The 15,608-nt window shown below is 40.2% G+C and overlaps 5 protein-coding genes and 2 non-coding genes across 7 annotated transcripts; 5 read left to right on the top strand and 2 right to left on the bottom strand.

The window, feature by feature from the left end:
• Window positions 1-723: 723 nt before the first annotated feature.
• TRNAQ-CUG lies at window positions 724-795 on the bottom strand. The gene has a single exon. It is a non-coding gene; the product is annotated as a tRNA-Gln (tRNA).
• A 215-nt stretch (window positions 796-1,010) lies between these two features.
• On the top strand, window positions 1,011-2,687 carry LOC111830544 (aspartyl protease family protein 2). Its single transcript, XM_023782920.1, has one exon. It carries the CDS (start codon window positions 1,115-1,117, stop codon window positions 2,564-2,566), a length of 1,452 nt encoding a protein of 483 aa, XP_023638688.1. The 5' UTR covers window positions 1,011-1,114; the 3' UTR covers window positions 2,567-2,687.
• Window positions 2,688-4,074: 1,387 nt separating this feature from the next.
• LOC17884796 (glucan endo-1,3-beta-glucosidase 12) lies at window positions 4,075-5,766 on the bottom strand. The gene is made up of 3 exons (XM_006291254.2): window positions 5,433-5,766; window positions 5,246-5,293; window positions 4,075-5,161 (listed from the first exon to the last, which is right to left on the bottom strand). The coding sequence occupies exons 1-3, from the start codon at window positions 5,536-5,538 to the stop codon at window positions 4,188-4,190; spliced, it is 1,128 nt and encodes a 375-aa protein (XP_006291316.1). The 5' UTR covers window positions 5,539-5,766; the 3' UTR covers window positions 4,075-4,187.
• A 16-nt stretch (window positions 5,767-5,782) lies between these two features.
• Window positions 5,783-8,286, top strand: LOC17885069 (UV-stimulated scaffold protein A homolog). Its single transcript, XM_023783003.1, has 2 exons — window positions 5,783-6,081; window positions 6,170-8,286. Exons 1-2 carry the CDS (start codon window positions 5,896-5,898, stop codon window positions 7,982-7,984), a joined length of 2,001 nt encoding a protein of 666 aa, XP_023638771.1. The 5' UTR covers window positions 5,783-5,895; the 3' UTR covers window positions 7,985-8,286.
• Window positions 8,287-8,962: 676 nt separating this feature from the next.
• Window positions 8,963-11,224, top strand: LOC17884827 (E3 ubiquitin-protein ligase SINAT3). Its single transcript, XM_006292914.2, has 3 exons — window positions 8,963-9,482; window positions 9,853-10,239; window positions 10,677-11,224. Exons 1-3 carry the CDS (start codon window positions 9,267-9,269, stop codon window positions 11,040-11,042), a joined length of 969 nt encoding a protein of 322 aa, XP_006292976.1. The 5' UTR covers window positions 8,963-9,266; the 3' UTR covers window positions 11,043-11,224.
• A 108-nt stretch (window positions 11,225-11,332) lies between these two features.
• LOC17885294 lies at window positions 11,333-15,583 on the top strand. The gene is made up of 4 exons (XM_006290461.2): window positions 11,333-13,696; window positions 13,814-14,442; window positions 14,524-14,736; window positions 14,819-15,583. The coding sequence occupies exons 1-4, from the start codon at window positions 11,425-11,427 to the stop codon at window positions 15,104-15,106; spliced, it is 3,402 nt and encodes a 1,133-aa protein (XP_006290523.2). The 5' UTR covers window positions 11,333-11,424; the 3' UTR covers window positions 15,107-15,583.
• LOC111830771 lies at window positions 12,628-12,692 on the top strand. Its single transcript, XR_002834113.1, has one exon. It is a non-coding gene; the product is annotated as a small nucleolar RNA R79 (small nucleolar RNA).
• Window positions 15,584-15,608: the final 25 nt, after the last annotated feature.

Genomic DNA, 15,608 nt, shown 5'->3' with positions numbered 1-15,608 from the left:
CATAATTAGCTATCTCTCATGATCTCCTCAACAAATCTACACTTATTTCTTCTTTTTTCAAGTCGTGGCAAAATAATTATTTTCCAGTTATGGAGCATGTGTTGCGTGCCACCTACTTATCCTTCAACACTGTTTCAAGCTACGTACACTTATTCTATTAGCTTGATCGACTCGTCGTTATGGTGGTAATAAATTAAGTTTTTCAAACAAGACTTTTAAATATTGTAGAAATATATATCATAAAATACCACTCCAACTTTTTTTATTTAGCTCTACTTGAAAGGTTCTTACAATTAATTGAGGGAGCTTTCCCCCAATTTTGTTGGGAAAAACTTTCTAATTGTTTGAAAAGAAAAAAAAAACCAAATTATTGATGATCTTCATATATAGTTTCTGCGTACTTCCCATATCTCCTAAGTCCTAACTAAATTTAAATTACCAAACTGATTGTTCCGGTAGTCCATATTTAGTTATTTACAAGGTACAACCCAAAGGAAGATCACACCAAAAAAAAAACAACCCAAAGGAAGATGTAGTTAACAAACCCAATGAGCCCATATTGTCATCACTTATTTATTGACACTAGCCAATTAAGGCCTTTTAGACATTTTTTGCTTAGGCCTTTCAGGCCGTTATATCTCAACAAGAATATGGGCTAACTTCTCAACAAGAATAATAAAAACTTAAAAAGTGTACAATGAAAAGAAAAACATCAAAGGTACAAGGTTCCACCGAGACTTGAACTCGGGTTACTGGATTCAGAGTCCAATGTCCTGACCACTAGACCATGGAACCATTTTGCACAGTTTCACACATAGTCATCTCAAATTACGAAAACTAAACGGACTTCATTACTTCGTTTAGTAGGAAATGGTGGGATAAAGTCAATAATTCTGTAATGATGATTGTTACTCGGGAAAGAAAAAGGAAAAAACAAAGTCAGTCCATAAGCTAAAGTTAAACAAAGTGCTTTCACACACGAGCTTCATTTGGCCTTTAATAATACTTTTTTAGAGTATGTACATATTATTATAGACAAAAGACTATAGAGTAGAGTCTATATAAGAAGATCCATGTGACTACTATAGTTCCAATCCTCATTTTCATTTTTCCAATGGAGCGGAAAGTCCTTAATACCCTCATCTTCTCCGTTCTCTTTTTCACCACCTCCGCTTCTTCTTCTTCCCAATACCAAACTCTCGTCGTCAACACTCTCCCCTCCGCTGCAACCCTCTCATGGCCCGATTCCGAATCCTTAACCGGTGACTCCCTACCCGAATCCACGACTTCTCTCTCTGTCCATTTATCGCATGTCGATGCTCTCTCCTCCTTCTCCGACGCCTCCCCGACGGATCTTTTCAACCTCCGTCTCCAACGAGACTCTCTCCGCGTCGAATCCATAACAAGCCTCGCCGCTGTATCAAGAGGACGGAATGCCACTAGAAGAACTCCACGCCCAGCCGGTGGATTCAGCGGCACCGTTATCTCCGGTCTCTCGCAAGGAAGCGGAGAGTATTTTATGCGGTTAGGCGTTGGAACTCCGGCGACTGACGTTTACATGGTGCTCGACACAGGAAGCGACGTCGTTTGGCTCCAGTGCTCTCCTTGCAAAGCTTGTTACAACCAATCCGACCCGATCTTTGACCCGAAAAGATCCAAAACGTTCGCCACCGTCCCATGTGGATCTCGCCTCTGCCGGAGACTAGACGACTCGTCGGAATGTGTCACCCGTCGAAGCAAGACTTGCCTCTACCAAGTATCGTACGGTGACGGATCATTCACCCAAGGAGACTTCGCAACCGAGACGCTCACGTTTCACGGAGCGCGTGTTGATCACGTGCCTTTGGGATGCGGTCACGATAACGAAGGCTTGTTCGTTGGTGCGGCTGGCCTGTTGGGCTTGGGCCGTGGCGGTTTATCGTTTCCGTCTCAGACGAAAAACCGTTATAACGGAAAATTCTCTTACTGTTTGGTTGACCGGACGAGTTCTGGTTCTTCTTCTAAACCGCCGTCAACCATCGTCTTCGGCGACGAAGCCGTTCCCAAAACCTCCGTTTTCACGCCGTTGCTGACGAACCAGAAACTCGACACGTTTTACTACTTGCAGCTTCTTGGAATCAGCGTCGGAGGTTCGCGCGTTCGCGGCGTTTCGGAGTCGCAGTTCAAGCTAGACGCCGCCACCGGTAACGGCGGTGTAATAATCGATTCCGGGACCTCGGTTACTCGGCTGACGCAGTCTGCTTACGTGGCGCTTAGAGACGCGTTCCGCCTGGGAGCTACGAGGCTGAAACGAGCTCCGTCGTATTCTCTGTTCGACACGTGTTTCGATCTATCGGGGATGACGACGGTGAAGGTTCCGACGGTTGTGTTTCATTTCGGAGGCGGAGACGTTTCGCTGCCGGCGAGCAATTATCTGATACCGGTGAACACTCAAGGAAGGTTCTGTTTTGCGTTCGCCGGAACAATGGGGAGTTTGTCAATCATTGGAAACATACAGCAACAGGGTTTCCGGGTCGCTTATGATTTGGTCGGGTCACGGATCGGGTTTTTGTCTCGCGCCTGTTAGAATTTGAGTTTTAAAGTTTGACTGATTTATTCCCAAAGTCTTTATGGGAGCCAAAAAATAATCATAATCAATTTATCAAAAACATTGTTATCATCATCGGTTCATCGTACTATTACCCCTACTCATGGTCATTTTATTAGTGAAGATCCAGAGATAGATGTATTTTTCCTATCTGCTGGTTACAGATTTTACACTCAAGTTAGAGAGAGTAATTTGTATTGTTTTCCTTTAAAAAAAATTCATAAAGCAAAAATGTGAAAATGATTGCCAACACTCTTTTGACTTTTTTTAAAAAAAAAATTTATAAACATAAAAAGTGTTCACTTTCTCTAATGAATTATCTGACCAAAATAAAACATTTTGCTCAACTGTATAGCACTTGGTCATAAATAGATTGAAGCACAGAACAACTAATACAGAATACATGCTTGATTACAAAAGTAATGAGGAGTACCTGTTACATGTTTACCTCAATTATCCACTTAACTAACTCACCGTGTTTTGCTATATTTAACTAGTTCGTAATGAATACATCGATATAGCTTACCTACTTTTGTATGGATTCGATAATATTAGTTACCATAGATTGGTTGTAAAATGAAACTCCATCATGACTCTTCACATTTTGCTTTTCTCGTGTGCTCTCATGTGATAAACACTAATATACCAAACGGTTCAGTGCATCTCGATATTTTGGATATGAACGTGTATACAGTGTGTGTATCGTAAACGACACATGGGTATCGTTAATGTAAGGTGGACGTATGTTCTTGGTATTTTGGGTCTCCATGTGAGTGAGAGAGTGTGGATATCCATATACCGGACAGAGCAGTTCTTGGTTTTACGCGTAATTAGAAGCAGACTCTCTCATTTTGACAAAGTCAAAAGACAAAATAACAAATCCGTAACTATAATAATCATATTAAGTGATTTGGAACATCCTCAATGAGCAGGATACAGAGACAAAGTGCGGCACGTAGGTCCACATGGTAAGAATAATGCAACCACCGAACGATCCACCAGTGTGTTTTTTTTATATATCCACTCCCATCCCACTCTTTCCTCCGCAAATATCTCCGATCACTCACTCACTCACTCACTCACTTGCGTCTTTCGTGGAGAGATATATGTGATGATGATGACTCATTTTTATGCTCTGCTTATCGAAATTTTAAATGCAGCCTTCTAGAAATCTTTATTTAACTTTTTACCCAAAAAAAATATTTATTTAACGAAACTGCTTGATTTCTCTAAAAACTAAACTACTGTCAAATAATATTAAAAATGTACGACAACTTTACGCAACATGATGACAATTTGCATTTCCGATTTATTCCGAGACAAATGTTTTTGTTAGATACTTTCAGAGAGATCTGACTCCCAAGTCCACGAATCTATCGTATTGCATGTGACATATCCGGACAAACATGACTCCTATCCCTCCTCAATTATCTCCACTTATTTATTTATTTATCTTTTTATTATATACGGATAAACCCGGTGAATTAACAAGGCCTTAGGCCCATAACAAAACAACAGACCCATTACTTTTGAAAAAGCCCATATACGAAAATGACCACTTTGCCCATCATATTTTTCAAGCATGTGCGCCGTTCGAACTTTAAATCGGCGGCGAGATATTCACATCGTACTTCCTCGATCCGTTACCGTAAAGCAATCCCCAGTGTTTCTCCACGGCGGCTCCAGTTTTCTGATCTTCATCGAACAGGGCGAAGATATACACAGTGACCTTATTCCATCGTCTTCTCAGATGCTCAATCAGCCGCTGGTTAAAAACCCTAGCGTTCTCCAAACTGGCAGCTACTTCTCCCGGTTCTCCACTCGTCGGCCACCCAATCTCCGATACGACCACCGGTATTTTAGGTAACCCCAAGGATTTCACGGCGGAGTCAACCGAATCCAACATTATGTCGAACAGATTGGTGTATGCAACTCCACTGTACGGATCGACGTATCTCCGGCGTTTGGGGCTGTTCATCGGCTGAAACAAAGCGAACTCGAGCGGAATCGAAGGGAACGATTGCTTATAAGCGAGGTACGGGTAGACATTGACCATGAGAGGTGAATCTGTTCGTTGTAGAAACCTTATGAGTGGTTTCAAGACTGATTCACCGATCGATTTGTGAAAAATCGCAGTCGAAGGAGGGAATCTTCTGGAGAGAATCGCGAGGGAATGTGTTGTGGACACTTTGATCTTCTTGTGTAATCTGTATCTCTTGAGTGCTCTGTGAACGTTGACCATAGCTGAGACTAGGTGGGTTGAGAATTGCGGGAGTAAGGAGACTTCGTTTCCGACGGAGATGGATGTGATGATTGTGCTCTTGTGGTAAGGCAAGATGGAATTTCTGATGATTGATTCAGCTTCGGAGAGATTGGTGGATAGAGATGGGATCTTGTCGTTGGGGATGCAGAGGGAGAGAGTGATCCCTGTGTTGGCGAAAGATTTGGTGATTCTTGGATCCAAGTCAAAGGTTTTGACGTGTTTGATGGAGAGAGAGGTGACGAGTGATGGTATGGCTTCTGCTGGAGGAAGGTTTGAGCCGTAACGACCATAGTTGATCCCGATCACTGGACCTGCCAAAACGAACAAGAAACTCTACGAGAATGAAAAAGTTTCAATTTTTCTCACAACGGAATCAAAAGAAAGAGTACTACTACCTTCAAGATTGGAGCTGTATCGTCCGTAGTTGATTCCGATTTGTGGACCTGGAAAATAAGCGACAAAGTGATGGAAAACGAGAGGGAAAAAGAGGATGAACAACGAAGAAGAAACCACAATGAGTTGAGCATTGTTTGATTCAATTTTTCTCGGGAAAATATTGCAGAATCGTGTTTGATTAGTTACCTTCAAGTGATGAAACTATGGAGCAAGAAGCGATTGAGATGGAAAAGATCAAAAGAATCAAGAAAACGTAGTGTACTTGCATCGTCGTCATCATGAGCATCTTCATCTTCTCTCTTTCTGTTTTTTTTTCCTGGACTGTGTTGAGTGATTTTGGTGGGAAGACAGACTTTATAACTATATAAACGATCTTTATGGTAGTTACATAAAACACCCATAGAATCTATTGCACGGAGGTTAGAGAAAGAGGGCAAATAAGTCATTTCGATTCACCTAGTAAACCGACTATCATAGTATATATATATATATATATATATTTTTTTGACTATCATAGTATATTAAACCAACGCAAATTCGATATTTCTTTTTTTATTTTTTTTTTGCTCTCAAAAATTTTCCTTGGGGGTTTTTATTTTTAATTTTTAGTCTTCTTCGGAGAAATCTGAATTTCTTCTGATTGCCGACGATGGAAGGGAGAGATGACGGCGGAGGAAAAGTTGTGGGGTTGATAGAGAAAGCGACAAAATCAACTGCTCAAGAGGTTGACCCGAGGCTACTCAAGGCCATCAAATCTATTGTTCGGTATTCTGATTCGGAGGTCCGTATCGCTTCGCAAACCCTAATGGAGCTCATGAGAGATAACCACTCTCAGGTTATCTCCGATCCTTTCATGGAATTGTTCAATCGTGATTGATCCACGTTTTATTGGTCAATAACGCAGTGATAATTTTCTTTGCCAGGTTCGATATCTGACGCTTTTTATAATCGACGAACTTTTCATGAGATCAAAGCTCTTTAGAACTCTGATAATTGAGAACCTTGACCAGCTTTTGAGTTTAAGTGTTGGTTTTAGAAGCGATATGCCTCTCCCTACACCACCGGCCGTTGCCACTATGTTGCGTTCTAAGGCTGTTGAGTTCTTGGAGAAGTGGAATTTGTCTTTTGGGTTACATTACAAGGAGCTTAGGCTTGGTTTTGATTACCTTAAGAACACCCGCAAGTTGAAGTTCCCTGATTTGCAGGCAAATGCTGCACGTGTGCAACGAGAGAGACATGAGAGGGAGATGAAGACTAAAGAGATTTTACGTAACAAGTTTGGTTCTTTGAGGGATAGTTTTGGACTCTTAAAGCATGAGATTGATGTAACGATTAAGGAGATCAAGGAGTGCATGGAAATTGTTCTGTGGAGAGGGGATGATGGTGTTCCGCTTTCGATCTTAGATGAGGAAGATTTTGAGGAGATCCGCTGTTCTCATCTTAGGCAAATCCGTCTTGATTCATTACAGCAATCAGAGAAGGTTGAAGAAACTATTGAAAACAGAGTTGTATTTGATGTATTGAGGGAACAGTGCAAGCTTCTAGTGACAAAGCATCTGATCTCGGTTCAAGAAGGGATCTCTCTTCTCATCAGGGTTGACGTAAGCGATAACAGAACGAGAGATTCCATGCTTAAAGACTTAATCGATATCAGGAATAATATTTTGGCAGCTCAAAAGAAATGGGAAGAAGCTGGTTTTACAATTTCAAGTATGACTAGTACTCACGAGAATGAAGAAACTAACGAGGAAGAAGATGATATCTGGGAGGAGGATGATGGCAAGGTTAAAACTGATGTTTTCAAGAACGTGGCTCCTGTGACGATATGTCAGCAGAGCGAGAATTCGTCTTTACCATCATCAAGTGACACAAATAGGTCTACATCAGAATCTAGGTCCAACAAAGCTTCGACCACTAAAAAAGTTGGAAGCAGTGGAAACTCTCTTAGGGATAAGCTAATTTCTGAAGCGCCCGTGATGAATTGGGGATCACAGTTGAGTAATTGGGACTCAACTGCGGAAGTTCGAGCTAATTACCGGGGTTTAGAGCTCGAGAGCCACTGGGGCAGGGTGGATCAAGATGCTGTAATTCCAGCAGAGAAAATAGCAGAACTGAATCTTCAGGCTACTGTTTATAGGGAAGAGAGAACAGAGACACCTCCATGCCGTGCTCCTCTAAAGAAAGGTGGTTTTTGTCAGAGAAGAGATTTGCGAATCTGTCCGTTTCACGGACCCATTGTACCCCGGGATGATGAAGGGAACCCCATAATCCAGGAATCTCCATTAGATGAGAGTGAAAACCAAACTTCCTCAACTACAGAGATCAACCAGGATGTGCCTATAGATGTAACAGCTTCAGACTCTGACCCTAATCAGTTAGCTAGGCAAATAGCGAAACAGGCTCTAAGGAATATAAGGGAGAAAGACAAAGAAGTGATGAGGAAAAGAGCAAAGGTTGTTAAGGTGAAGGTTAAAGAACATAATCAAGAAGTTCTGCGTGATGCTGCTATAGCCTCAACTTCCAGATCAAATGCTATCGATGAAGAGTTTGATAGAGTTTTTGCTGCAAGAAAAAACAAGAAACAAACCTTTTCCTCGATGCGGCATAAGAAAACAACTGCTAAAGATAGAATATCCCAGAGACTGTTTAGTAATCGGGTAAAAGGTGGTTCTAAACCACAACAGTTGGCTCAGGGCAATGATGAGAAGTGCCGGGAAACATCTGCTAACCAGTGGTAACAAAAGAACTACAATCTTTCTAGTTTTGATTCAGAAAGGCCTTAAAATTTGATTGTTTGATGCAATTGCAAATAGGAGTGAGAAGATAACGAATATTGGATGAGTAGCCAAATTCTGTAGTTTGTCTCTTTTAGCTGTGAAAACTATGTAGAAAAAGTTATCAAGTCTCAGATTCTGTGGAGGTTTTTCTTATTTTTCTCAGACAAAACACAAGAGAAAGAATAATACAGTGACATGTTGTGTTAAAAAGTAATGACAGATCATGAGAGCTGGATGGATCGTTGTTGTTCGCTTTTTCCTTTTATGTGTTGTGTCTTTAAGGATGATCACTCATTAGGCCGATCACTCACGAAGGCCAATCATTTATGGAATAATTTTCTTTTTAGATTGTGAGAGTTTGCTTGAGATGAAGAAGAGTAAAATGTTCTTTTACATTATCATTGGTCTTTGAAGTGACTTTGAACCCAAGCCACATCGCATTACTTATATCTCTTATAATTTCATAGCATACTTAAAGGCTTCTAAGTTTATCTAAACATATCTTTTAAGTTTTTATTAAAGTAAAAAGAAAGATGAGTAGGGTTTTTTCCATGAAAATCTTTCAAGTGATTTAGTGGTTGATTTACGTTAGTTTTGACTCATTGGGACGTCATCGTCTTTTGAAACATATTTTCTTTTAAGACAAATGAATAGATGTAATGTAAAAACACAAATAATTAAGGTTAATTAAGGTTACTAATAGCAGAGTAATAGAGTAATAGACGCCGGGTAAAAACATCTAGAGAGAGAGAGAAAAAAAAAGAAGCAATCATGTACACGATATATACATGTTTAGGCCCATCTTTACTGGACCAGGGCCCTTTATTAGTTATAAAAACCATTTAATTAAAAACGAAGAAATCATTGAGTGCGAGGGGACTTGTTTAATAATCATAAAAAAATGATTAAAATTTTGCATATCCAGTAAAATTCTTCTGAAATCTCTCTTTAGAATTCAATTTTTGTTTCCAATAACATTCTCTGTACCACACAGCCGCCTTCGTGACCGTCCGATTTTAAATCAGCGTTTCCGGTTCATTTGACGGCAACTCTCTCTCTCTCTCTCTCTCTCTCTCTCTAGAATTGATGAAGAAAAGCATCTATCTTTTTTTTTTGAAATTTAACAACACTTCACGAGGGTTGACCTGTTTCGGTGGTGTTCGTATTCACCTCTCTGTAAAATCCCGGATTTGATCCTCGTTTCGATCGAAGATTAATCAAAGATCTCGTGGGGGAGTTTCTAATGGATTTGGATAGCATGGACTGTACATCAACCATGGATGTGACAGATGATGAAGAGATCCACCAAGATCGCCATTCTTACGCTTCGGTTTCCAAGCATCATACTAACAACACCAACGTGAATGCTGCTTCTGGTCTTCTTCCGACCACCACCAGTGTTCATGAGCTTCTCGAATGTCCTGTCTGCACCAATTCTATGTACCCTCCTATTCATCAGGTGAGGATCTTTAATTTCTTGACTGATTTTAGGGGTTTTGAGTTTCTGATTAGAAACATCATTACCACAAACATACACTATTTGGATTTACATGAAGCTGTGACTTGAAATTGAGTTTTATACATTCGTTCATCTGAAATTTCGCTAATGGGTATGATTGTTAGTTTCGCTAGTTCCGCTAATTGTATGTTCCTTTTTCAAACCGTCCATTCACATTATCATGGTTTGTGCTTCTATGTATCAATGATCTCCATTGATTATCATCCTTAATCCTGATATTCTAATAGCTTTGATACTCTCTTTAAGATTCTTATTGTCCCTTTAGAGAATTATGGAATAACACTTACACAATTGTTTGATTTCCCCGCAGTGTCATAATGGACATACTCTGTGTTCAACCTGTAAAAATAGAGTTCACAACCGCTGCCCAACTTGTAGACAAGAGCTCGGTGATATCCGTTGTTTGGCACTGGAAAAAGTAGCCGAATCACTTGAACTACCCTGTAAACACATGTCACTTGGATGTCCTGAAATCTTCCCTTATTACAGTAAGCTCAAACATGAGACTGTATGTAACTTCAGGCCTTATAACTGTCCGTATGCTGGATCCGAGTGTTCTGTTAATGGCGATATCCCTTTCCTAGTTGCTCATCTGAGGGATGATCATAAAGTGGATATGCATTCTGGCTGTACTTTCAACCATCGTTATGTCAAGTCTAATCCTCGTGAAGTCGAAAACGCCACTTGGATGTTAACTGTAAGTACATATGATTCTTGCTTCAGAGCTCTATCTATAACCTTAGATAAGTTATGAGCCTTTGTTTAAAGTCTAAGGATTATTTATGTCATGATATTGATTTTTTCTGGTATAAACTGTAATGTGAAGAAGCAATCATATGAGTCAAGTTTTGCTTTTGTTGCGAGTAGTTTCAACTGGTGTTGCTTAGGGATGTCCAGTTTCGGTTTATGGAATATGAAAACTGAATCAAAACTTAGTCTCTTTCCTATAGAAGGTCCATTGTATATGTACATTTCTTTTAAAATCTAAATTATATGGCTAAGCTCTGCTCTGCAATATCAGTGATTGTGAATCTTCCATATCTCTCTACACATAATAAGTCATTATACTTCAACTGACAGATAGGCTTATCATAGTTCTTTTGGTTTCCTTGATGGTTCTAATCTACAAATTAGGTCTTTCATTGCTTTGGTCAATACTTCTGTCTTCACTTTGAGGCTTTCCAGCTCGGAATGGCTCCAGTTTACATGGCCTTCCTGCGTTTCATGGGGGACGAGACAGAAGCTAGGAACTATAATTACAGTTTAGAAGTGGGAGGTTATGGTCGGAAGCTGATATGGGAAGGAACACCGAGAAGCGTAAGAGACAGCCACAGGAAAGTTAGAGACAGTCATGATGGACTAATTATACAAAGAAACATGGCTCTGTTCTTCTCTGGTGGAGATAGGAAAGAGCTGAAACTGCGAGTCACTGGAAGGATCTGGAAAGAGCAACAACAAAGTGGTGAAGGGGGAGGAGCTTGTATTCCAAACTTGTCTTGAATAATATGAAAAATAAATCAAACTGATTTTGAACACCTTGCCTACTTGTCTCAGTCTCTGTAACCATGGTTCTTGGTAGTGATATATGTAATTAGGGTTTTATCTGAAGATAAACTTGGGTTGTTCTTATGTATCTCTCTCTGTCTTTCTCTTTCTCATGTCATGGAGCGTTTTTTTTTTAATACGTAGTACTTAGTACTTACAGTTCTGCTGTATCTGGAAAATGTAAAATGTTGAACCTTCTTTCACCTCCTGTAGTAAAAGAGTCTTCGAGGCATTAGCTTTGTTTGAAAACGTCGACGTTTTCATCATTGTTCTGTTAAACCCAGCTTTGAGGTTTTGACGTTTTCACTTCGAAGTGAGCTTTATCCCCTTCCCATCAATGGAGGTTCTGAACTCTGCTCTTCCTAATAACGGTTTCTTCAATCTCTCGTCTTTCTCGTCCAATTCGAACAGGAGACTCACTAACAAGAGAAACCAGCATCGATTCCACTTGCCCTTCTCCAAATTCCAGTACTATCGCGCTTCAATTCTCCGAGTCTCGGCTCGTTTTGGAGAGACCTCGAGGCGACGTAATTCTTTGAGGAAGAAGATCATCGGTGATGAGAATTGGCGTTCGACTCCGAAATCGTCTGACCCAGGTACGAAACCTCCAAACGAAAGCCATAATTTCGATCATAGTGGTGATTTGGTCGAGTTAAGTAGCCCCGAGGGATTGAAAGATAGGGTTCCTGAAAATTCGAATTTGCTGAATGAGCTTGAAGATTGGGTTGCTAGGTATAAGAAGGAAGCAGAGTATTGGGGGATCGGTTCGAATCCCATTTTCACTGTCTATCAGGATTTGGTAGGAAACGTGGTCAGAGTAGAGGTTGATGAAAACGAGGTCTTGAGTAGAAGATCAGGTCTCGAGGATATGGAATCAGCGAGTTCTAGGGTTATATATGCGAAGAAATTAGCTGAACAAATGGAGAATGGGGAAAATGTGATCCATAAGGATAGTTCTCTTGTCAAGTTCGTTTCTTCTTCTATAGATGAAAAGTTTCGTTTCGTCAGCTCAATCCAAAATGCAATAATTCGTCTCGACTTAATTCCAAAGTTGCCAGCGATTGGAAGAGCTCTTTTGTGTGGTTATATTGGACTCTGGTTGCTGAAGACAGTGCTTGTGTATAGGAAGAGTAATGAGGTCGAGTGTACAGAGTTGGAGAAGGAGATGATGAGGAGAAAGATGAAAGCTTGGAAGGAAAAGGAAATTTCGGAGAAAGGTGCTGTAGAAGTTTTACAGAAGGGTTTGGAAAAGCCATTGGTTTCGTTTCAGAAGCCTAAGTTTGATCGGACAGAACTTATGAGTAGCATATCGAAAGTAAAGGGTTCAGAGAGGAAATTGGAAGTCTTGAATTCTTCTCAGGTTGAGAGTGGTGAATCTATAGACTTTGATAATAAGATTCATGAAATCAAAACTATGGCTAGACGAGCACGGGAGATAGAAGCTGGCATAGAACTTAATGAAAAGGAGAAGGGCGACGATGATGAAGATATAAGCATGCAGTCACAGAAGAGTCTTCCACATGTGGGTTTGACACACAGTGAAGGTGATGATGATAAAGATGAAAGCTTGACGACTTCGACTGACAGTGAAACCACTGAACTTTCTGGTTTGGCTATTCAAATGGTGAATGGGGCTATGGTAGATTCTGGTTTTCCGAATCATGAAATGGCAGGATCTGACGCAGGAAAGGCGAGTAATGTGGTACCACTAGTTCCTACAGACGGAATCATCCAATCTTCTGATGTTTCTAAGGGTAAGTTGAGTATGATGAAGAATAGCACTGATCGTAAGTCACGGGTCATACGGTCTGTAAAAGAGGCTAAAGAGTTCCTTTCAAGAAGAAGTGGTGAGAAAGAGCTCACTCAGGAACCGTCTCAGACGATAGTCCAAGACAGTGCTGAAATATTCCCAAAGCAGAGCGTTGAAGAGCATGGTGTAGCTAGAAAACACGAATTGGTTGACAAAAATAAAATCCTTCATGCAACTGTCAATGGAACCTTGAAATCTGCACATAAGTCTACTTCTTTTGAACCGTTTGGGAAGGATGTTGATTCTCAAGCCCAAAAGGATGAGTACCAGACACTCTCAGAACCTGCGAATACAGTTAAGGGATCGAGCAAACAAAGAGATTCTTTAGATGAAATAGAAGAGCGCAAAACAAGTTTTTTCAAATCAGCCAAAAGTTTTTCTGGTGGTACTCAACATATAGAAAAGGAAGAACCATCAGTGAAGGAAAATTGGATAGAGGAAAACTACCATGAATTTGAGCCTGTTGTTGAAAAAATGAGAGCAGGATTTAGGGATAATTATATGGCTGCAAGAGAGAGAGAAACTCAGGAGCCTGGTACAATTGCTGAAATTGCAGAACTTTTCCGCAGTGAATATAATGATGAGCTTGAGTGGATGAAGGACGAAAAGCTAAGAGACATTGTCTTCTGTGTTCGAGACAATGAGCTGGCTGGTAGGGATCCATTTCACTTGATTGATGCTGAAGATAAAGCTATGTTTTTGCAAGGCTTGGAGAAGAAAGTTGAGAAAGAAAATGAGAAACTGTCCCATCTGCATCAATGGATTCACGCAAATGTTGAAAATCTGGACTACGGAGTAGGTAATCTTCTGTACAACTTTGTTTGAGACTTATGTTTTCTCAATATCTAACATTCACAGTTTATGCGTTAATCAGCTTGTCAAAATATATCTCATCTCCCTTCCTCTTATTATTCAGATGGGATCAGTGTGTATGATCCACCAGAAAAGATCATACCGAGATGGAAAGGGCCTTTGCTTGATAAGAACCCTAACAACCCCGAGTTTCTCAATAACTATCATGAACAGCGTGAAGCATTGTTTTCTGGAAAAGCTGCATCTGTGTCTCCTGTGAAATATGAAGAACAGAGCTCACATCAGGAATTATCAGAGTCTGCTTCCTCTGAGAACACTCTCACCCCTTCATCTGAAATAACCTCAAGGCAGCCAAAGATTTCTGTAGAAGGAAGTGATGGATCTGTTAGACCTGGTAAAAAATCAGGAAAGGAGTATTGGCAGCACACGAAAAAATGGTCACGCGGTTTCCTTGAGTTGTACAATGCAGAGACTGATCCAGCGGTGAAAGCTGTTATGAAAGACATGGGAAAAGACTTGGACCGGTGGATTACAGAAGACGAAATCAAAGACGCAGCTGATATAATGGAAAAGCTGCCAGAGAGGAACAAGAAGTTCATGGAGAAGAAACTCAACAAACTCAAGAGAGAGATGGAGTTGTTTGGTCCTCAAGCTGTATTGAGCAAATACCGCGAGTATGGAGAAGATAAGGAAGAAGATTATCTATGGTGGTTGGATCTACCGCATGTACTCGTATGTTTTCTTACTTAACATTTAAACTTTGCAGAAACTCAAAATCCGTAAAGATCTAATCGTTTTTCTTTTGAGTTTCAGTGCCTTGAATTGTATACGGTTGATGACAAAGGAGAGCAACAAATTGGATTCTACACATTGGAAATGGCAACAGATCTCGAATTAGAACCCAAACCACATCACGTGATTGCTTTCGAGAATGCTGCTGACTGTAGGAACCTTTGTTATATTATTCAAGCTCATTTGGATATGCTTAGGACTGGAAACGTTTTCATTGTTCCACGCCCACCGAAGGTAATGAATTTAAGCAAGGAAGAAACTTTATTTAGATCTATTATGTTATCAATTCAAATTTGTTCTCTTTTAACATATACAGGATGCATATCGAGAAGCCAAGGCAAATGGGTTTAGTGTAACGGTTATTAGGAAAGGAGAATTGAAGTTGAATATAGACGAGCCATTAGAAGAAGTAGAGGAAGAGATATGTGAGATAGGAAGCAAGATGTACCATGATAAGATCATGGGAGATCGATCTGTGGATATAAGCTCGTTAATGAAAGGTGTCTTTAACCTGAAGACGAAACCTACTGGCCGAGGAAGAAGACAATCTAAGCGAGCTCTGAAAGATTACAAGAAAAGTAGCAAAGGCACCAAGCCAACTTAAAAGCATACTGATATAGCAATGCCTAAATAGAGTTTAAGTTTCTCTTTTTCGATATCATATCAATGGAAGAACGGAAACGCTGTAATGTTTGTACACACGTCGAGGGAATCTTGGTGAGAAAGTTATCAAGATTAGTCAAGAAGACAACAGTTAATGCATAGTCAATGACGGTAATATGATGTACTCCCATATATATGCCCTATGAACTATGATAATTTCGGTTAAAAGTAGATGTCGCCTAGCCCTTATTTATCTCCGGTCTACATGGCGGATGATGATTATTCGAAGCGATTTGAAAGGGCAAGGACGGCTGTCTTCTGGGACGTGGATTGTTGCCAAATACCTGATGGTGGCATTTGTCTTCTGTTTTTTCTTATAACATCGACGTGAGTACTAACTTGTTTATTAACTTATCAAAAAGTTAAAACATTTATAAAGTTAAATATTGAATAAAAAAAGTTTTCCAATTTGCTGCAACATTATGTATAGGTTAAAACTACCT

The sequence above is a fragment of the Capsella rubella genome, unplaced genomic scaffold (genome assembly GCF_000375325.1).
Source record: "Capsella rubella cultivar Monte Gargano unplaced genomic scaffold, Caprub1_0 scaffold_5, whole genome shotgun sequence".
Lineage (NCBI taxonomy): Eukaryota > Viridiplantae > Streptophyta > Magnoliopsida > Brassicales > Brassicaceae > Capsella > Capsella rubella.
This window is presented reverse-complemented; position numbering and strand designations above follow the sequence as displayed.

What these genes read in the sequence shown, in the direction of transcription:
- LOC111830544 (XM_023782920.1), top strand. Translation starts at nt 1,115, where the DNA reads ATGGAGCGGAAAGTCCTTAATACCCTCATCTTCTCCGTTCTCTTTTTC.
- LOC17884796 (XM_006291254.2), bottom strand. Translation starts at nt 5,538, where the DNA reads ATGAAGATGCTCATGATGACGACGATGCAAGTACACTACGTTTTCTTG. An exon ending in CATAGTTTCATCACTTGAAG is followed by an intron (nt 5,294 to 5,432) that starts GTAACTAATCAA and finishes CTTATTTTCCAG; the next exon opens with GTCCACAAATCGGAATCAAC. An exon ending in ATACAGCTCCAATCTTGAAG is followed by an intron (nt 5,162 to 5,245) that starts GTAGTAGTACTC and finishes TCGTTTTGGCAG; the next exon opens with GTCCAGTGATCGGGATCAAC.
- LOC17885069 (XM_023783003.1), top strand. Translation starts at nt 5,896, where the DNA reads ATGGAAGGGAGAGATGACGGCGGAGGAAAAGTTGTGGGGTTGATAGAG. An exon ending in TGAGAGATAACCACTCTCAG is followed by an intron (nt 6,082 to 6,169) that starts GTTATCTCCGAT and finishes TTTCTTTGCCAG; the next exon opens with GTTCGATATCTGACGCTTTT.
- LOC17884827 (XM_006292914.2), top strand. Translation starts at nt 9,267, where the DNA reads ATGGATTTGGATAGCATGGACTGTACATCAACCATGGATGTGACAGAT. An exon ending in TGTACCCTCCTATTCATCAG is followed by an intron (nt 9,483 to 9,852) that starts GTGAGGATCTTT and finishes ATTTCCCCGCAG; the next exon opens with TGTCATAATGGACATACTCT. An exon ending in ACGCCACTTGGATGTTAACT is followed by an intron (nt 10,240 to 10,676) that starts GTAAGTACATAT and finishes TCTACAAATTAG; the next exon opens with GTCTTTCATTGCTTTGGTCA.
- LOC17885294 (XM_006290461.2), top strand. Translation starts at nt 11,425, where the DNA reads ATGGAGGTTCTGAACTCTGCTCTTCCTAATAACGGTTTCTTCAATCTC. An exon ending in AAATCTGGACTACGGAGTAG is followed by an intron (nt 13,697 to 13,813) that starts GTAATCTTCTGT and finishes CTTATTATTCAG; the next exon opens with ATGGGATCAGTGTGTATGAT. An exon ending in TGGATCTACCGCATGTACTC is followed by an intron (nt 14,443 to 14,523) that starts GTATGTTTTCTT and finishes TTTGAGTTTCAG; the next exon opens with TGCCTTGAATTGTATACGGT.